Source organism: Panthera uncia, chromosome B1 (genome assembly GCF_023721935.1).
Source record: "Panthera uncia isolate 11264 chromosome B1, Puncia_PCG_1.0, whole genome shotgun sequence".
Lineage (NCBI taxonomy): Eukaryota > Metazoa > Chordata > Mammalia > Carnivora > Felidae > Panthera > Panthera uncia.
Window position 1 is genome coordinate 17545106 of NC_064811.1, and position 18704 is coordinate 17563809.

At 39.3% G+C, this 18704-nt stretch overlaps 1 protein-coding gene across 1 annotated transcript in view; it reads left to right on the forward strand.

The window, feature by feature from the left end:
* LOC125922675 (cytosolic beta-glucosidase) overlaps positions 1-18704 on the forward strand; it is a 106551-nt gene that overhangs the window by 36701 nt on the left and 51146 nt on the right. The window contains exons 3-4 of the mRNA XM_049630386.1: positions 7620-8416; positions 9140-9263. Of these exons, the coding sequence (XP_049486343.1) occupies positions 7620-8416; positions 9140-9263 (921 nt within the window). The remainder of the gene's footprint in view (positions 1-7619; positions 8417-9139; positions 9264-18704) is intronic.

Consider the following 18704-nt stretch of genomic DNA (forward strand, 5'->3'; position numbering starts at 1 on the left):
TTTAAAATATGAGCACAGTTAGCAGCAATGGTAAAGTAAATAACTAAAGAAACATTTATTAATCTGCTACTCCATATCAGGCAATATGTTAGGCTGAATAATGGCCCCCAAAGATGCTCACATCCTAATTCATAGAAACTGTGACTATATTATCTTACATGGTTAAAGGGACTTTACAGTTGTCATTACATTAAAAATCTTGAGATGAGGAGATTATCCTGGATTATCTGGATGGTCCCAGTGTAATCACATGAGCCCTTATAAGAGGGAAGCAAGAGGATCAGAGTCAGAGAGAGAAAATACAGGAACTGAAACAGAGGTCAGAGAGGAGAGAAGATGGTTATACTGTTGGCTTTGAGAATATTAGAGGGGCCACGAGCCAAGGAATGCAGGCCGCCTCTGGAAGCCAGAAGAGGCAAAGAAATGGGTTCTCCTTGAGAGCCTCCAGAAAGAACTTAGCCTTGCTGACATTTTGATTTTAGTTCAGTGAGAATCTTTTTGAGTATCTGATGCCCAGAACTGTAAGATAATAAATTTGTGTTGGTTTAAGCCACTAAATTTATGGTAATTTTTTATAGCAGCAATAGGAAGCAAATACAGGCACTGTGATAAGAGAACATAGGGCAAGCAAAGAAATTAATTGGTGGTGTGAGTCTAGAAGGGAATGAACCTAGTTTTCATGTGTGATGCATGTTAGGCACTTGAACAAAATTAATTCTACATTAAGATATTTATAGTTTGGCTAGGGGGATTCCAGGTCAGTTATTTTCTGCATTGACACATCATCTTTGCAAGTCCTAGCCACATCCTCTTCTGAGAGAATTTCCCCATTTCTTTGTTCTACATAGACCTGCTCCACTCCTGGCCATAGCTGACTGGACAAGGGAAAGACCTTTTTCCCCTGTGACATAATATGGTATAACCTCATGGAAAAAGAGAATCTTGCCCAGTTGTCTTCCCCTCTCAGAGATGTTTGGAGTTGAGAAGTTGAGAATATGAGTTGGTTGGTGCTGGAACCAGGACTATAAGATAGCTTTGGCAGATGGGATGGCCATTTTGAGACCATAGCAAATTTGGTGCATAAAGAAAACATGTGTTGAGTGAAACTGCATGGGTGAGACCAGTCTTTCTTGAGAGGCAAAGACGTTCTCAGCTCCCAGCTTCAATTCCCTTGAGTTTCAGTTGTAATTTTGTGTGACTGGGAATCTGATAGCTCTCTATCATATCAAATAATGCCCAGGCTTCCTACACCAAACAGCCACCTGCCCCTCATGCTACCTTTATATTTGAGTTAATCTGAAGTGGGTTGCTTTCCCCTATATCCAAAAGACATTTAACTCAAATTTGCTTTATATTTCCAAAGATCAAATAAGAAGAAATGGGCTTAATTATATCAGAGAAAATGGTAGTTAAGTATGAAAGAAGGCTATGGAAGTTTAAATACTTAAAATAATCAGTTATGTCCTGGGACGCCTGGGTGGCTCAGTCGGTTAAGCGATCGACTTTGGCTCAGGTCATGATTTCACAGTTTGGTTCATGGGTTTGAGCCCCTCGTCGGGCTCTGTGCTGACAGCTCGGAGCCTGGATCTTGCTTTGAATTCTCTCCTTCTCTCTCTGCCCCTCCCCCACTTGCACCCTGTCTCTCTAAAAACTAAACAGTAGAAAAAAATTATATATTTAAAAAAATTATGTCCTAAATATCCAGGAGCAGAATAGAGTCCAAATAGCCTCTCAAAGTTTCAAGGTCCCTTTATTGGTAACAGATGATCATTTAAAAATACACATTTGTCCGACTGAATTTCTTATAAAAGCTAAAGAATCCTTTCATGATTTGGTCTCATTTGATACTCAAAACAGTCATGAGGTGGCACTTATAATATACCGTAATATTTTTACAGATGAGGAAACTTGGATGTACATAGGCCAAATGATTTGTCCATGATTCTTCAGCTCAACTGTTTGACTCTGGAGTTCTGCTCTTACAAACGTCACTTCACTGCCCCATGGGAAAATTGCATTACAACACCCAACCAAAAGTGCTCTGTATAAACCAAAAGTACTCAATTCTGGGATAAATATTAATTATGAAATGCTTTGTTGCTCTGTCAGGCTGATGAGTGAGAAAAAAAATCTTATTTAAAATTTTTTTAAATCTTCAATTAAACCGAAGATTATCATGTTGTTTGAACTACATTGATTGCCATCATTAATGATTGTACCACATCTAATGATGCTTACAAGGGATAAATCACTGATTCCTCCAAAAATGAAAAAAAAAGGATCTAATATTATGAATCAGCTCCAAAATAGGTGATTGTGAAGACCAGGAAAACATTGTCACCATGTTTCTGGTTCTGAAACAGTAAACGTGAGAAACGGAATGTCATGGTAGAACTGGTTCAGTCTTTGTAGTGAGGCAGACTGGGTTTAAATGTCGGCTGTGCCATATGACATTATTACTTAAGTCTGGTACTTGCTGTCTCTGAAGAGAAAAGGTTTCCTTAGATGCTTAATGAGGATAAAAAATATCTACCTCTTGGTGCATCTGGGTGGCTCAGTTGATTAAGCATCTGACTTTGGCTCAGGTCATGATCTCATGGTTTATGGGTTCGAGCCCCACATCGGGATCCACACTGATAGTGTGGAGCCTGCTTGGGATTCTCTGTCTCTCCTCCTCCCCCTCCTCCTCTACCCACCCCCTCTTCTGCCCCTTCCGTGCTCATGCTTTCTTTCTCTCTCAGAATAAATAAATAAACTTAAAAAAAAAAAAAAGCCCACCTCTTGGGCTTAGGGCTAGGATTAAATGAAATGGCACATATAGTATGAATGCAATAAATGAAAACTGATGTTATTTTTATATTCAGAGCCAATGGAAGGAATTGTCTATGAAAACCTTCACACATATCAATTCCAAACTGATTCCATTATACCATCGTTGAATATTGCGTTTTACAAATGAGGACATGTGGGCTTGCAGAGGCCCTGAGATGGGACGGTGGAATGATCTTTCATTGTGAGAGAAAAGAAAAACTTTATAACATTTGGTGAATGTGTTAGTTTTCTATTGCTGATGCAACAAATTATCACAAGCTTAGCTGCTTAAAAATAGCATAAGTTTTACACTTGAAAATAATATAGAATTGTATATCAAGTATATTTCAATTAAAAAGCACAAATTTATTACTTTAGAGTTATGGAGGTCAGAAGTCTGACATGGGTCTCTGTAGGCTAAAACCAAAGTGCCTACAGGGTTGCATTTCTTTCCAAAGTCTGTTTCTTGGCTTGTTTCAGTTTCTTATGGTAGTAGGACTGAAGGCCTCATTTCCTTGATGATTATCAACTGGGGGCCATTTTCCGTTTCTAGAAGCAACCTGCATTCCTTGGCAGGTGGCTCCCTTCTTCCACATTCAAAGCTGACAATAGTGGGTTCAGTGCTTCTTATGCTGCCACCTCTCTGGCCTCTTCTGTTGTTCATCATTCCGACCCACTCCTCTGCTCTACTCTTTCACTTCTAAGGACTCATGTGGTTAGATTGGGCCCACCTGAACCATCTAGAGAACTCTCCCCATCTCAAGATTTTTAACCTTAATGACATCAGCAAATTCTTTTTTCTATGTAAAGTAACTTATTCACATGTTTCATGGATTAGGGCATGGACATAGGGCATGGATTAGGGCATAGATTGAGGTATCCTATCTGCCAAGTGAGTAATGGCATATGTAAGGGTCTTCCAAGTATGGAGTTGTTATGCATGATTCACATTATGTTCTGGTTTGCAAAACAAGAGAGCTGTTGTTAAAAATATCCACTCTTACAGACAGACAGACAGACAACACATGATCTTGCATTATTTGGCTTGCTTACCTCTCACCATTCTTGTGCTTTCTCTCCTCAGCTATACATTATCATTATCCTGGACTTACAGTTCCCAGAAAGAGCCACACTAGGCTAAAATACAGTTTACAAATGAAGACTGGCTAGTCCATATATGGTACTAAAACTCTGATCTACAAAAGAAACCCAGGAAGCCAAACACAACCTCTGTAGCAATTGGCCCAGAATAGTCAGAACTAGATCAACATCTGCCAACTTCTCTGGTTTGTTTTTTTTTTTTTCGTTATGTATGTTTGTTCCCCTTCCCCCTGCTTCCAACTTAGCACCAGCCAGAGAAAGTCACATATGTGTCCCAGACCAATTGCTTAGGATGCCCTGCTTCTATTTAGCCCACCTCCAGCCTCCCTGTGCCAACAATCTCCAATCAGCTTGTAACTGAAGTCTTCTCCTTCCCCTCCTTTTTCTCACTATAAAGCTTCCTCTCTTTCCTGACAGACTTTGAGTACCTGTCAAATGCAAGTGATGATGGCTGATTCCCTCGCTACAGCAAGCTCTGAATAAATAAACTCTTTGTTCATATTTGGTGGTCTTTGTTTATTTCCACACCTCCCTTACTCTTTCACATATTTGTTTCCCTTTTTTCTCTTCTTGGATCACTCATTCTTCCTTGCCTTATATGAGTGATTTATATTCATCATTTGAGTATCAACTTAGATGTCACTAGTGACAACAATAACAACAATAATAATTATTAAAATGATGGCTAACTTGTACTAAGCCCCTTACCTTATGCCAAGAACTTTCTAATGATGTTCAATTTATCAACTCATTAAACTCTTGGCAGTAAATTATTGAAGTACGTTTCTATTATCATCCACATTTTACAGACAGGGAAAGATAATTCAGAGAGATAAAGTAACTTGCCTAAGGTCACTGAAGTAGGTGAAGGAATGGGGTAGAATTTAGGTAGCTGGCTGCCATAGTTCACTTTTGGAATCATGATGTTATATTGCTTTCAAAATAGATTTTCAAATGTCCTTAGTTAGGAATGGGTACTCCTTACCATATACTTAAATAGTATTCTATACTTTATCTTTACCAGTAATACTGCATTATGATTGTTTGTGAATTTATCTGTAGTCCTACTAAAATTGGAGCTTCCTTAGGTCAAGGACAGTATTTATCTTAAATATGTTTATAAGTCCAGCATACAGTAGCTTTTCTATACATGTGTATTTGAGGGATGAAGAAATTAATGATTGAATAAAACAAATTCAAAAGCCTAAATTATTATTTTTTTATGATGCCCACAAAGTTGTTTTAATTTTATTTTTTTTAAATTTACATCCAAATTAGTTAGCATATAGTGCAACAATGATTTCAGGAGTAGATTCCTTAGTGCCCCTTACCCATTTAGCCCATCCCCCCTCCCACAACCCCTCCAGTAAACCTCAGCTTGTTCTCCATATTTATGAGTCTTTTCTGTTTTGTCCCCCTCCCTATTTTTATATTATTTTTATTTCCCTTCCCTTATGTTCATCTGTTTTGTCTCTTAAAGTCCTCATATGAGTGAAGTCATATGATATTTATCCTTCTCTGACTAATTTCACTTAGCATGATACCCTCCAGTTTCATCCACGTAGTTGCAAATGGCAAGATTTCATTCTTTTTGATTGCCGAATAATACTTCATTGTACATATATACCACATCTTCTTTATCCATTCGTCCATCGATGGACATTTGGGCTCTTTCCATACTTTGGCTATTGTTGACAGTGCTGCTATAAACATAGGGGTGCATGTGTCCCTTTGAAGTAGCACACCTGTATCCCTTGGGTAAATGCCTAGTAGTGCAATTGCTGGGTTGTAGGGTAGTTCTGTTTTTAGTTTTTTGAAGAACCTCCAGAGTGGCTGCACCAGCTTGCATTGCCACCAACAATACAAAAGAGATCCTCTTTCTCTGCATCCTTGCCAACATCTGTTGTTGCCTGAGTTGTTAACGTTAGCCATTCTGACAGGTGTGAGGTGGTATCTCTTTATGGTTTTGATTTGTATTTCCCTGATGATGAGTGATGTTGAGCATTTTTTCATGTGTCGGTTGGCCATCTGGATGTCTTCTTTGGAGAAGTGTCTATTCATGTCTTTTGCCCATTTCTTCACTGGATTATTTGTTTTTAGGGTATTGAGTTTGATAAGTTCTTTATAGATTTTGGATACTAACCCTTTATCTGATATGTCATTTGCTAATATCTTCTCTCATTCTGTCAGTTGCCTTTTAGTTTTGCTGATTGTTTCCTTCGCTTTGCACAAGCTTTTTATTTTGATGAGGTCCCAGTAGTTCATTTTTGCTTTTGTTTCCCTTGCCTCCAAAGATGTGTTGAGTAAGAAGTTGCTGCGGCTAAGGTCAAAGAGGTTTTTGCCTGCTTTCTCCTCAAGGATTTTGATGGCTTTCTGTCTTACATTTAGGTCTTTCATCCATTTTGAGTTTATTTCTGTGTATGAAGCCTAAATTAATTTTTAATGTTTATTTATTTTTGAGAGAGAGAGAGAGAGAGAGGGAGAAACAGAATCCAAAGCAGACTCCAGGCTCTGAGCTGTCAGCATGGAGTCTGACATGGGGCTCAAACCCATGAACTGTGAGATCCTGACCTGAGCTGAAGTCATTTGTTTAACCAACTGAGCCACCCAGGCACCCTGAAAAGCCTAAATTATTTTTTAATCAGAGGATATGAAGTTAAAAAAAAAAAAAAACAGAGAAAAAAGGACCCTACTTCTGAACAAACTTTGAGTGCAATACAATTCTACATAGGAATTTAGTTATTATCCAGAAAAGCAGGACAGCTTCTCTCTTCTGAGCTTAGGTTTCTTCCACAATCTTAGACATAAAATAACACGAAGCACTAATATCAATCTGTCCTAAGAAAGTCTCTTCCAGTTAAGAGTCCTTATTAGGTTGGACGCAACATCTTCTTGGCATTGGTTTCTGAGACAGAGCATCTCCAACTTAATAACATTCTTCTGAACTCTGCCACAATACTAAAAGCTCTCCCCCCTCCACCACATGCAATGCTGGAGAATTAGCTGAGAGCCAGAGGTGGCTAGGTATCTCATGGACTATGTCAGAATCCTAGAGCAAAGTTCTCAACCATATTCCTTAATATGCCAAGGCTCTGGCTAACTGCCCTTGTAACCCACATTCTGGGACCTCTTTTTCATGTTCAGTGGGTCTCCTTTTTAGATTGATAAGACCGCTATATCTGGAGAAGAACTGAGACAGTCCTCTAGATCAGTTCCTTTACTTTATATTTAATACCATTGAGAACCACTCATTCATTCAACAACTATTTATTGAGCATCTATCTACTGACTTTCTGGTATTGTTCCAGGATTTGGGGGATCCAGAGGTGACTTAGATAAGACCCCAGCTATTATGAGGCTTGTATTCTAGTGGGGTTAGAAATCAAGCATGCAAATAAAATAATTTCAATACATGTGATAATAACACAAAGTTATGTGGTAGCAACTTGCCCAAATGTATTCCTGTCAGAACATACATCTTCCACATCTTCCGTCACATCCCCAACCCTCTGCTCAGCCATTCTTCCTTGGAATTCTTCATGTTTCTTCCTCCCAGCCTTTACTTGATTATATGCAGGAAGTAACAAACCTTATTTGGAATAAAAGTTACTTAGGAAATTATTCCCAATCCTCTCCGGATCGCTACTTATGGTCAATGTTTTAAAAATAACTTTACTTCTCATACGTTCTTCTTTTTTCTTTCCTAGGAATAGACTATTACAACAAGATCATTGATGATTTGTTAACTAATGGGGTCATACCCATAGTGACACTCTACCACTTTGACTTGCCTCAGGCCTTAGAAGACAAAGGAGGTTGGTTGTCAGAGGCAATCATCGAATCCTTTGACAAATACGCCCGGTTTTGCTTCAGTACGTTTGGAGATCGAGTCAAGCAGTGGATCACCATAAATGAGCCTAATATTCTTGCCATCATGGCATATGATCTCGGTGTATTTCCTCCTGGTGTACCTCACTTTGGAACTGGAGGTTATCAGGCAGCTCATAATTTGATCAAAGCTCACGCCAGATCCTGGCACAGCTACGATTCTTTATTCCGAAAAGAACAGAAGGGCATGGTGTCCCTAGCAATTTTTGCTGGCTGGGCGGAACCAGCAGATACCAACTCAGTGTCCGACCAGGAAGCTGCTAAAAGAGCCATTGCTTTCTGCTTGGATTTCTTTGCTAAACCCATATTTATTGACGGTGATTATCCAGAAGTTGTCAAGTCCCAGATTGCCTTCATGAGTAAAAAGCAAGGCTATCCATCATCAAGGCTTCCAGAATTTACAGAAGAAGAGAAGAGAATGATTAAAGGCACAGCTGATTTCTTCGCTGTGCAATATTATACAAGTCGTTTGGTCAAGTACCAGGAGAACAAGAAAGAAGAAGTGGGTTTTCTTCAGGATGTGGAGCTTCAAGTTTTTCCAGACCCATCTTGGAAAAGGTTGGATTGGGTCTATGTGGTGCCATGGGGAATACGTAAACTACTGAAATATATTAAGGTAAAACACGTTTGTGTTCATGTACACCCAAATGTGTGGAAATGGAAAGACAGACATACGTGTATATATATAAGAACTTGGAAAAAGAATGATTTTAGACAGTAGCTTATATATTGGCTTGGGAAGAGAGATTAGGATTTAAGTTGGTGAAGGATAACTGGCTGATAAGGGGCTTCAAAACAAGGTCAAAGTTGGGATTCTTTGTTAAAGTCAGTTGGGGTCAAAGAAGTTGCTTGGAAATATTTTTCAGGCTGATGTCACAACTGTGATTATCAAAAGGCACATTAAAGGCTGAAATAACTGGATCCTTTTTTGGCCTCCGTTATGCTGGATAGTGTCCAGGTAGCTGAAATTAAAAATTTAAGTTAATGATTTTTAGGACCCTTGCTGTGGGGAGATAGAGAGTGTAGCTGTTGGTGGGACCAAGGGGTTAAGGAGTAGTGACAATCAGCAGATGCTGATGGAAGAAGGATATTTCTGTCTTCTCATTACGGTAAGAGTCATTTGACTGTCTTCATGGACATTTGCACAGTTTTGCTTTCCCATTGTTAGTCATAAAAGGTCAGTGCGTGGAAAATTAAGTTAATAGGGTCAGTGCAATTTGATGAAAACTAGTTTTGGGTTGTAGCTTAGAGAAGATAGAGGGTAATGCACCTGATTTTATGAGTCTTTTTTTTTTTTTTTACATCTGTTTGGAATAAAACTTCTGCTCTCTTGTTCCAGGATACGTATAATAACCCTGTAATTTACATCACTGAGAACGGGCTTCCCCAGGGTGACCCTGCATCTCTTGATGACACTCAGCGCTGGGAGTATTTCAGACAGACATTTCAGGAACTGTTCAAAGGTACCATTTGAAATGATGAAAGATCAATTGTGCAAACTTAATATAATTTTCCCACGTGCCTATTTGCATTCAGCAAAGACCAATGATTTTGAAAGCCGAAATTCATGTAAATCAGTGTAAAGCCACGTAATTAAGAGAGAGGAGAAAAAGTATTTAGGAAAGAGGAAGGTGAGAATTTTGGCCTAGCTTCAACCTTTCAAAATTTAATCAAGTAAAAGCGACTGTCTTCAGCATTTTGTGACTCCTGGGTGAAGGTGATATGAACAGAGGGGGTGGTGTCTGTTCGAAGAGAACATTAGTTATTACAAACAGATTAGTACTGACCAACTACAGCATGCCTATGTGCATATTTCAACATCCTAACTACCAAGAAATGAACTGACGGAATTTGTAAAGGACCAAAATTAAGCATTTATGCAATAAACTTTAGAATGGCCTTCGATGAGTCTTAGTCTAAAATGAGTCTTCCAGCACTGTGTGTTTCATTTGTAACCAAACAGCTCCATTTAGGAACAGGTTTTTGTAATATAGAATCTGTGACTTTTATTTCAAGACAATACTATTATTCTGGCAAATGCTCTTCCCCCCCATGGCATTCTTTTCACATTTGAAAACAAATGTGAAGGAATCATCTTTAACTGGTAACACACATTTCTACACCAGTTAATTTCCCCATTTCAGCTTCTACTTGGAACACTGTTGCTTTGTAAATTTAATTTCTCCTCCCTATAAAGGAATCCTATCACAGAAACAAAATCCAATGTAAAACGAGACTTTCAATTTCCTTTTTTACCATGATAGGTACACTTCTCTCTCATCATTCTATTTGAAAGGTCCTAAAATTATTCTTTCCAAATTAATCAGTAATATACTGAAATCAGCCAGAAGGAATTCTGGAAAGTGACACAAAATGGTCTCTTTCCAAAACCTAAAATATATGGTACTCAATCCCTCACTCTGGCTTGGAATTTATTGGCAGAGGGCAATTGGATTCCTACAGTTTGATCCAAGTGAAATAATTCTTTTGTATTACATGCAAAACAGATTCATTCTCTAGGTAGGAATTCACTTCCTGATAAAATAAAAAGGAAATGTCCAGTTTTCTGAGATTCCACTCTCTTTCTCCCTGTAAATGACCCTATTCATAGTTAATCCATTGATGTTCCCAGCTTCATCCTAGGAGGAAAGTAAGCTGGTTACCGGCAGGCAGATTTATGGATGATATAAGGACCACAAATGACTTGTCCAAAATTGTTCTGTGTTTCCTGGGAAAAGAGAGAAAAATAGAAATTGGCTTTCTTCATTTTCAGCTTGGTGCTCTGTTTAGTGCTAACATATTAGGACATTTCATTGCTCTTTGAAATAGTTTCAAGTACTTTAATACAGTTAGATCCTTAACAGTAAAAATTCGCTGGTAGACCCACAAACAAAGACAACTTAAAGACAGAAAAGTAACTGAAGGTGAGAGTGGAAAATGTGAAGAGATTTGGATTTCTCAGGGGCAAGAGAGGAGAATAGGACTAGAAACAAAATTCTGTTTTTCTACTTGTAGAATTTCAATTGTGTCTTTAAACATATGGAAAAAAATATTATACACTTAAAACATTAACTGTTCACAGTATTATGTTCTTTTCTGATTTTTTAACATTAGATGATCTATATTCATTGTCATTAATACATATTATAATTTTTTGCTTTTAAAAAAATGTGGTCTTTCAAATATGCAGAAATCTACTTATCGACAAAAAAAAAGACAAGCGTATTTATTCTGGAGTGAGTATAGTAATAGCTATTTCTTATATATTGTTGTAGTGGACACCGTTTATTTAATCTGTGGAGAAACTCTCTTTTCTAGTAATTAATCCCTTTTCTTCTATGAAATACCCATCTCCTCTCATCTTCAGGCTTACCCCAGGGATAGCCATGTAGGTAGAATACAATCCTGCTCCTTGTTAATATATAATTGATTGGTCTGAATGCAGGTACATGGCATGAGCTGGGCCAATCCCAGTTCTTCCCTGAGATTTAGAATTTGGGCCAGTCACCTTGTCTCTTAGCCTAACTTGGCAGGGGGATGTACCTTTGTGGGCTGTTGGCTATGTCCTGCCATGGACGCTAAGCAGTAGTATAAAGGGGGGCTGCAGGGACGTGGAGACAAGAAATAGGAAGGGCTTCAGGGTGGCACTTAGAAATGGAGCCTCTAATTCCAGTTTTTCCTCAGACCCAGCTGCGTGCGTGTTCTTGAGAGACATTACTTTTACTTATAATTAAGTGCTCTTTCTGCTTCATCTGAATCTGACTGGGTTTCCATCACTTGGAACAAAAAGAATCTTCGCTGATACCATCATATTACTTCATTTTCAAAACAGTGAGATGAGGTCATTGCTCCTATTTTACAGATGAGGAAAGTGAGATTCAAAGAGGCTAAGTCATTTGCTCAAGATCACGGTTACTAAGTCCTATCTCCTAGAACCAAGCGGAATGTGTGCATTATTATTACCACTACTACTATTTTGGTGTTTGATAAGACCTGTGAGTCCAGGGTTTTCTGACTCAGAGTGATTACTTGTCCTACCACACAGAACCTTTTCCTTACTTTGGTACTCTGGACTTGAATAAATTTGCTTCCTGCTGCGTCTGCAGGGGCCAATTGGTCCTGTGACCTTGGACAAAGCTTCGACACTCCCTATCCTGCCTCTCCTCAGGGGACTAGAGCCTAATTTACTAATTGATTTCCTGAGACTCCTTTGAGGTGGTGCTGATGATCTTGACTGGCAAGAACTTTACTAGTAAGAACGCCCTGTGAGCAATTAAAACTAATAACAGGCAAGGAAGACATTCGTGGGAAGCGCTGCAGGTGAGGGCCCGCCAGAACCCGCAGAGTCGGATGGATGATGGCTTTGTGATCCCCACAAACAAAGCCTTCTCTCTAACATCACACATATGGACAGGCACATAATGACACTATAGTTGGATCAATGATATCTGCCTGGAGGTCTTTCTGGTCTCTTCAGGTAAAATCCCACAGCAATTAATTGAGCAGTAAAAAGTAAGCTAATGTTTCTGTTTCCTTTTGGGAAAGGGCGGCAGGGGGCGGGGCGGGCGGGGGATGTCATTTCAAGAAAAAAAAAGAGAGGGAAATCAGCTAATGCTTTTTTAATCATTGCATTATTTAAATGCCTTTAAATAGATTGTTTTTCATTAACATAGATATAGATAAAAGCAACACAGTAGAGACACAAAAAACTTGCAATAACCTGTAACTAGGCTTACATTTCAGTTCTGCAAATTATTCAATGAGGGGCCCTTGGCAAATTGTTCAGCCTCCCAAATCCTCAGTTTGTTCACCTATACAAATGGATTAACACTTTCCTTGACCGGGGTTGTTGTAAAGATTCCATTTAATGAGCTATTGTGTAATCACCCCCAACCAGCAACTGCTGGTGCACAGTAGGCTCTCAATCGATGGTAATAATTATTATTATTATTATTATTAGAAAATGTGTACTCTTTTTAATTTTTTTTAAATGTTTATTTATTTTTGAGAAAGAGACAGAGCACCAGTGGGAGAGGGGCAGAGAGAGGGGGAAACACAGAATCTGAAGCAAGCTCCAGGCTCTAAGCCCTGAGCTGTCGGCACAGAGTCTGACCCCAGGCTCAAACTCATGAAGTGGGAGATCATGACCTGAGCTGAAGTCAGATGTTCAACCCACTGAGCCACCCAGGAGCCCCGAAATATGTACTCTTAAGAATATATTTATCACCCCAAGTTTTTTTAACTTTTTATTTAAAAAATGTCATCCCAAGGCTTTTTTTCAAATTTCCCTCCAAGTAATTAAGTTATAGCAGAATATTCCCCCATGTCTACAGGTTTCTCCATCATTTTTTGGGGGGAACCTCTGAGTCAGTCTTGTAGCTTTGGGCCTCTGGCTATTTACAGTTGACTCCTGTGGAGTAGAAAGCAGAAACAGCCTCCCTCTATTCATTATTTCCATCAGAGAGGTTGCCAGATTAGGGGAAAACTTAAATCATTGGCAGCAGAAAGGACCATCAAGCAACTGGTTGCTTGATGTTTGTGTAAGTTTGGAAAGCAGTCATCTTCAGGAGTTAAGCTTTTGTCACATCATATGAATGTCAGTTATATTCGTAAAACGTACACCAGTCCTTGCTGTTCCGGAGCGGACAGCAGGCGAGTTTAAGTTCCTGTGTAAACACACACAAATGGATGCCTCAATAATCTGAAAGCCGCTGAGGTGAGCGAGAGTGTGAAGCAGGGGAGGTTGGCCCCAGTAAGTAATACTCCAGCCGTGACCTCAGTTCTCCTGAAAGGGGATTTGAGTCTGTGTTCTGCCTGTTCATCACGTGCCTGAGCATGTGCCCAGCATGTGCCTGCCTGCCTCTTGCGTGGCCCATGATCTTTCCCTCAGCCTGGAATGCCATGGCCTTTGCCTTCTTCTTGGCCCAGATCCTGTTGTTTGGAGTCCATGAACTTGTTGGGACTCAGGCAGGACATGGGTTCGAAACCTGGTTCTGCCACCCACATGCTCAATCAATAATTTGGGGAAAATTCATAAGCAGACAACACCTCAGCTATCTAATCCTTAAAACGGGGCTAATAAGCACATCTGCAAAATGAACAGGGTAGTGCCTTTAAAGCCTAAATACAGAGTCTGGCCCATTACAAAGGATTCTGTAAATGATGGCTAATTTTTGAAGGGGGCCATGAACTCCCTGAGACTGGAGCCGTGTCTTTTTCGTGGTTATATCTTCAGCCCTGACTACCATTTCTGTCATGTAGTAGGTGTTGTATACATTTGTTGAATTTGGTTGTGTCTGTCAGAGAAGAGTTAGCCAATGGGTAATGAGAAATAAATGATTAAATAATTGAGAACTGTATTTTCTTTCCCTAAAGAAATATACCCCATAGAGAGGGAAAAAAAAAAAAAAAAAAAAGCAGACTTCTGGAAAGTTTCTGAGCCAGCCCAACTTTCCAGTCGGATCCATGCCTGAGTTAGCACAGCAGTAGATGATTGCAGAGAAGGTTTGTTAATGACCAGCTTTAGGCTTTTAATGACAAAACCCCTCAGCAAGATGTCATCGAAGTTATTGAAGACTTCACTGAAAGTGTTGAAGCTGATGCACTGTAACAAGAAGGTTATAAATCTTGCAGCTTGGGTATACCACCAAGACAAGATGCTGAGCACAGAATCACCCCGCTGTTGTCTGTCAGCATACTCCCTCCCCTCTCCTCCTCTCCTTCCCACGGAGAGCCAGTAAAGGAGAAATACATCCATTTCCCGAAGTAGTGCAGATCTGGCAGCCACCTGCCTATGTCAATTTCAGATCACAGAGGCCCGTTTAACTGGACAAAATGTGTTAAGCACCTGTGTGTTTCTAAATGTGCATTTAAGAAATCTTAAGAATTAAGGAAAGATCTCAAAGGTTAATACATTGACCTTTTAGCAAAACTAACCAATTAAAAATCCATTGCAAGCTCAGAATAGAAACCCAAGTACCTGCATATAGATTTCCACTCCCTATCTACTGCTTTATTGCTTCTCAAAGTAAACCTTTGGCAATTAGTCCCGATGAAGCAGTTCCTCCCGTCGCTCACAGAGAGCTCACAATTTTGGAAACATGTGTGGTCGGATATCAGATTCGCTTGGTACCGTTGCTCCTGGCTGAACTGGATGACAGCTAGTCAAGGTCAGAATAGAGAAGAAAGAACAGGAGTTGAAGGCTGTGCGCAAGAATTGTTAGCGTATGCTAGGGTGCAGACTTGTGGAATATGAAAAGTTACGAAGAAAACAATTTCCAGTACGTTTGTGTTCCATCAGCCTTCATACTCAGACCACATATAAACTCAGACAGCCAGAGTTTACCTGAAACAGAGACATGCCAAATGACCTTTCCCTGTTACCTTCTCCCCTACTTCTCTGTAGTGGCACACTTACCTTTGCCTTCTATTCTCCACAGAAAGCACAAGAGAGTAAAAAGTCTGTGCGGGTCTTGGAGAGTAAAGACAGACTAAGTCCTGTGTTCTTGTGGTGTGCCTGCAGCTCAGCTCTGAATGTCAGCAGGACTCTGAATGTCATGTTTCTCACCTGTTAAATGGGACTAATGCTAATTACTATTCTGCCAACCCAAAGTCAGCTGTGTAATAAAATGAGATGATTTCTGTCTCTGTATGCTTTGAATACCTTAAAATATTAGATATTTTCTCATATTGATATATTTACCTTACTTTTAAGGACATCTGTCACTCTGGCCCTAAATCCATAATCTGGACCTCAGTATTCTCCATTGAAAAGAAACGGGATTGGTGTTCCTTATCCACTTGCTTTCATCTGCAATTCCCAGGTTCTGCGGTTTTATTTTCCTGCACATTTCTCAACTGCTATGATGGTGTGATCAGTTTAGGGGTTTTCGAGAACGTGTGCTGTGACCGCAGGACTGGTATAGAGCTTGGTGATGCTCACAGTCACCCACACATACACGCACACACACACACACATCGGTGGTTGTTAGACTACTTCGCCAGGCTTATCTGGATGCCGCACATATTGATAGGATTAGAGATCTACACCATGTATCACACACACTCTCGTAGAAACATAGAACCTGGTACATCTGCTCCACGGCAGTAGGTTTCTTGGAGTTGCCCATGTGAGAAGCAGCTCAATCACACATCAGAGAATCTGCCCTCGTGCAAAGAATGTGCAAAGTTCTTCTTCACCGTCCCCTTCAGTTGCATTCTGTATGTATGCTGTGCCCCTACAGATGGATATCCCTTTGCGCTCCTTTTTTTTTTTTCCCTAGAGAGAGAAAGAGAGACAGAACACGAACGGGGGAGAGACAGAGAGAGATGGAGAAACAGAATCCGAAGCAGGCTTCAGGCTCCAAGGTGTCAGCACAGAGCCCCACACGTGGTTCGAACTCACTAGCTGTGAGATCTTGACCTGAGCTAAAGTCAGACGCTTAATTGACTGAGCTACCCAGGGGCCCCTGCACTCCTTTTTAATTCAGTTCCAACTGCTCTGGGGGTATGATTACTTAAGGATCCCCACTACTTAAGGCCAGGTGAATTTTAAGACTTCTATAAAGACTTAAAAAAAACATTTAAGATGATTTCAAACTTACCCTCTCCATTTTTTTATGTCAATCTGTCCACTAGTTTTTGTGCAAGGTAGCAGCAAACAGAAGCCCAGTTTTATTTTTATGACTATAAAGGAGACCTGTAAAATAATTAAAGAAAAATTTACCTGGAGAAAATCAATTTTTCCAATATGAAGAGTAGACTCAATGGAATCTTGAAAAAGGTGAAAAAAAAAGAGGAAGGATTTGATAATGATTTTTAAATGAAATATATTTGACACATAACATTTTGTAAGTTTAAAATGTACAACACACTAATTGGATATATTTAAATTTTGCAATAAGATAACCAACCACCATAGTGTTAGCTATTATGTTACATAATTATTATTTCTTTTTTTGTGGTGGGGACAATTAAGATCTAGTTTCTTAGCAGCTTTGAAGTTTATAATACAATATAGTTAACCACAATCACTATGATGTGCCTTATTAGCTCTCCAGAATTTATTATTAGTTTCCAGTTTGTACCTTTAAACAACTTATTCCCAATTCCCTCACCCCCCCAGCCAATGGTGACCACCATTCCATTGGTTTTTTATGAGTAGTTATCTTTCTCTGTCTGATTGATTTCATTTAGCATACGGCCCTCAAGTTCCATCCCTGTTGTCGCAGATGGCAACTTTTGCCTTTTTCTCATGGCAGAATAATATTTCATTGTGTATGCACGCTCACACACACACACACACCACAACCTCTTTATGCATTCATCTGTTGGTGGGCACTTAGATTGTGTCCGTATCTTTGGTTTTTGTGAATAATGCTGCAATAAACATAGGAGTGCATATATCTCTTGGCTATCATCAAGAAGACAAGAGATAAGTGTTGGCAAGGATGTGGAAATAAGGGAACCCTTGTACACTGTTAACAGGAACATAAGTTGGTTCAGCTATTACGGAAAACAGTATGGAGGTACCTCCAAAAATTATGAATAGAGCTACCATATGATAAAGCAACATGGGTTTGAAGAGGTAATGATTTTTTTTAAAACCTGTTTCAGGAGAAAGCGATGCTAGAATATTCAGTTGATGAGAGAGCTTTTGGAATTGAGAGAAGGTGAACTTCTCAAGTTTTCCACTGGGCCATGGTGAAGTGGTCCTCAAGCAGCTGCTTATATTAGCTCTTATTTCCTGATCTCCAAAATAACTTGATTACTACCTGGGCGCTTAGTTATCTAGAGAATGAAAAGGCACTGCTGTGGAACAAGGCTTGTAAAATTTATCTTAGTGGGCTTGGCAGGGGTTGCCTGGATAATGGTGTTAATACAGATTCTATTGGACACCTGTGGGCTCATGAAAAGAGTAGGGAGAAGCGGATGGCCAGGTATTAGCCCTTGCTACTCAGGAAACTTTACATGAGTTTCCCAGTGCTTGGAAAAAAAATAGTCCCCATCATAAATTAATACATGGACATTATGTTATGTAGATGAAGGTCTTCAGTGGGGACTGACTCTGGGTGCACTAAAGAAACGAGTGTCTGGATTTGCAGTGTTGGTAATTATACCTTAAGCAGGGCTAAGCTCACCAGTTTTATAGCCTTCCTCTCGGTGGTCTTATCTTACCTACTTATAACTTTGACATGGTATAATGGTCAATTGCTGTATAGTACGATAAATATTGTTTCTGCCCACTTTCCCAGATTGGGTGAATAACTGGTTAACTACATCCTATATTATTTTTTCAATAGCAAGAAGAAAAATAGCTGTGTAGAAGAAAATCAGCAATATTATGAACAAAAACATTAAAAATTGGTGCCATAACTGGTTCATGGGCTCCTTACACAACCACAGCCCTTCTTTCAATTAAGTACTTGTTGAATAGATGGGAGTTGAGAGACACTTTGATTCTTAAAAACAATACCATTATAATCCTTGGAGTAAGGAAGAAAACCATCTTCAGAAGAAATGAAAGTTATTAAAAGGTACAAGCACTCATAGGCAGGAACAGTGTGTACAAAGATTTTATTCACCATTTTTTAATGTCAAAATTCTTACCAGAATTAAATTTTGGAGTTTTGAGTTACATACTTAGCATTCAGTAGCTGGTCAGTAAAAGCATAATGGTTGATTAGGAAATTGAGTCTAGATTAGCGGGAAAACTGAATTATTCCTGCGAATTTTAAGAAAATATTACATTTATGCCACCATTTTGCTCTTTTAAAGAGATACTAGGTTGTTTTTGCTGTTATGAAAATAGTTTTCATGCTTTGGTATTATGCATAGGTGTTATTTATTTATACTCTTCTGATATTAAACTTGGTTTTGCTGTGACAATAATTGAAATATATGTT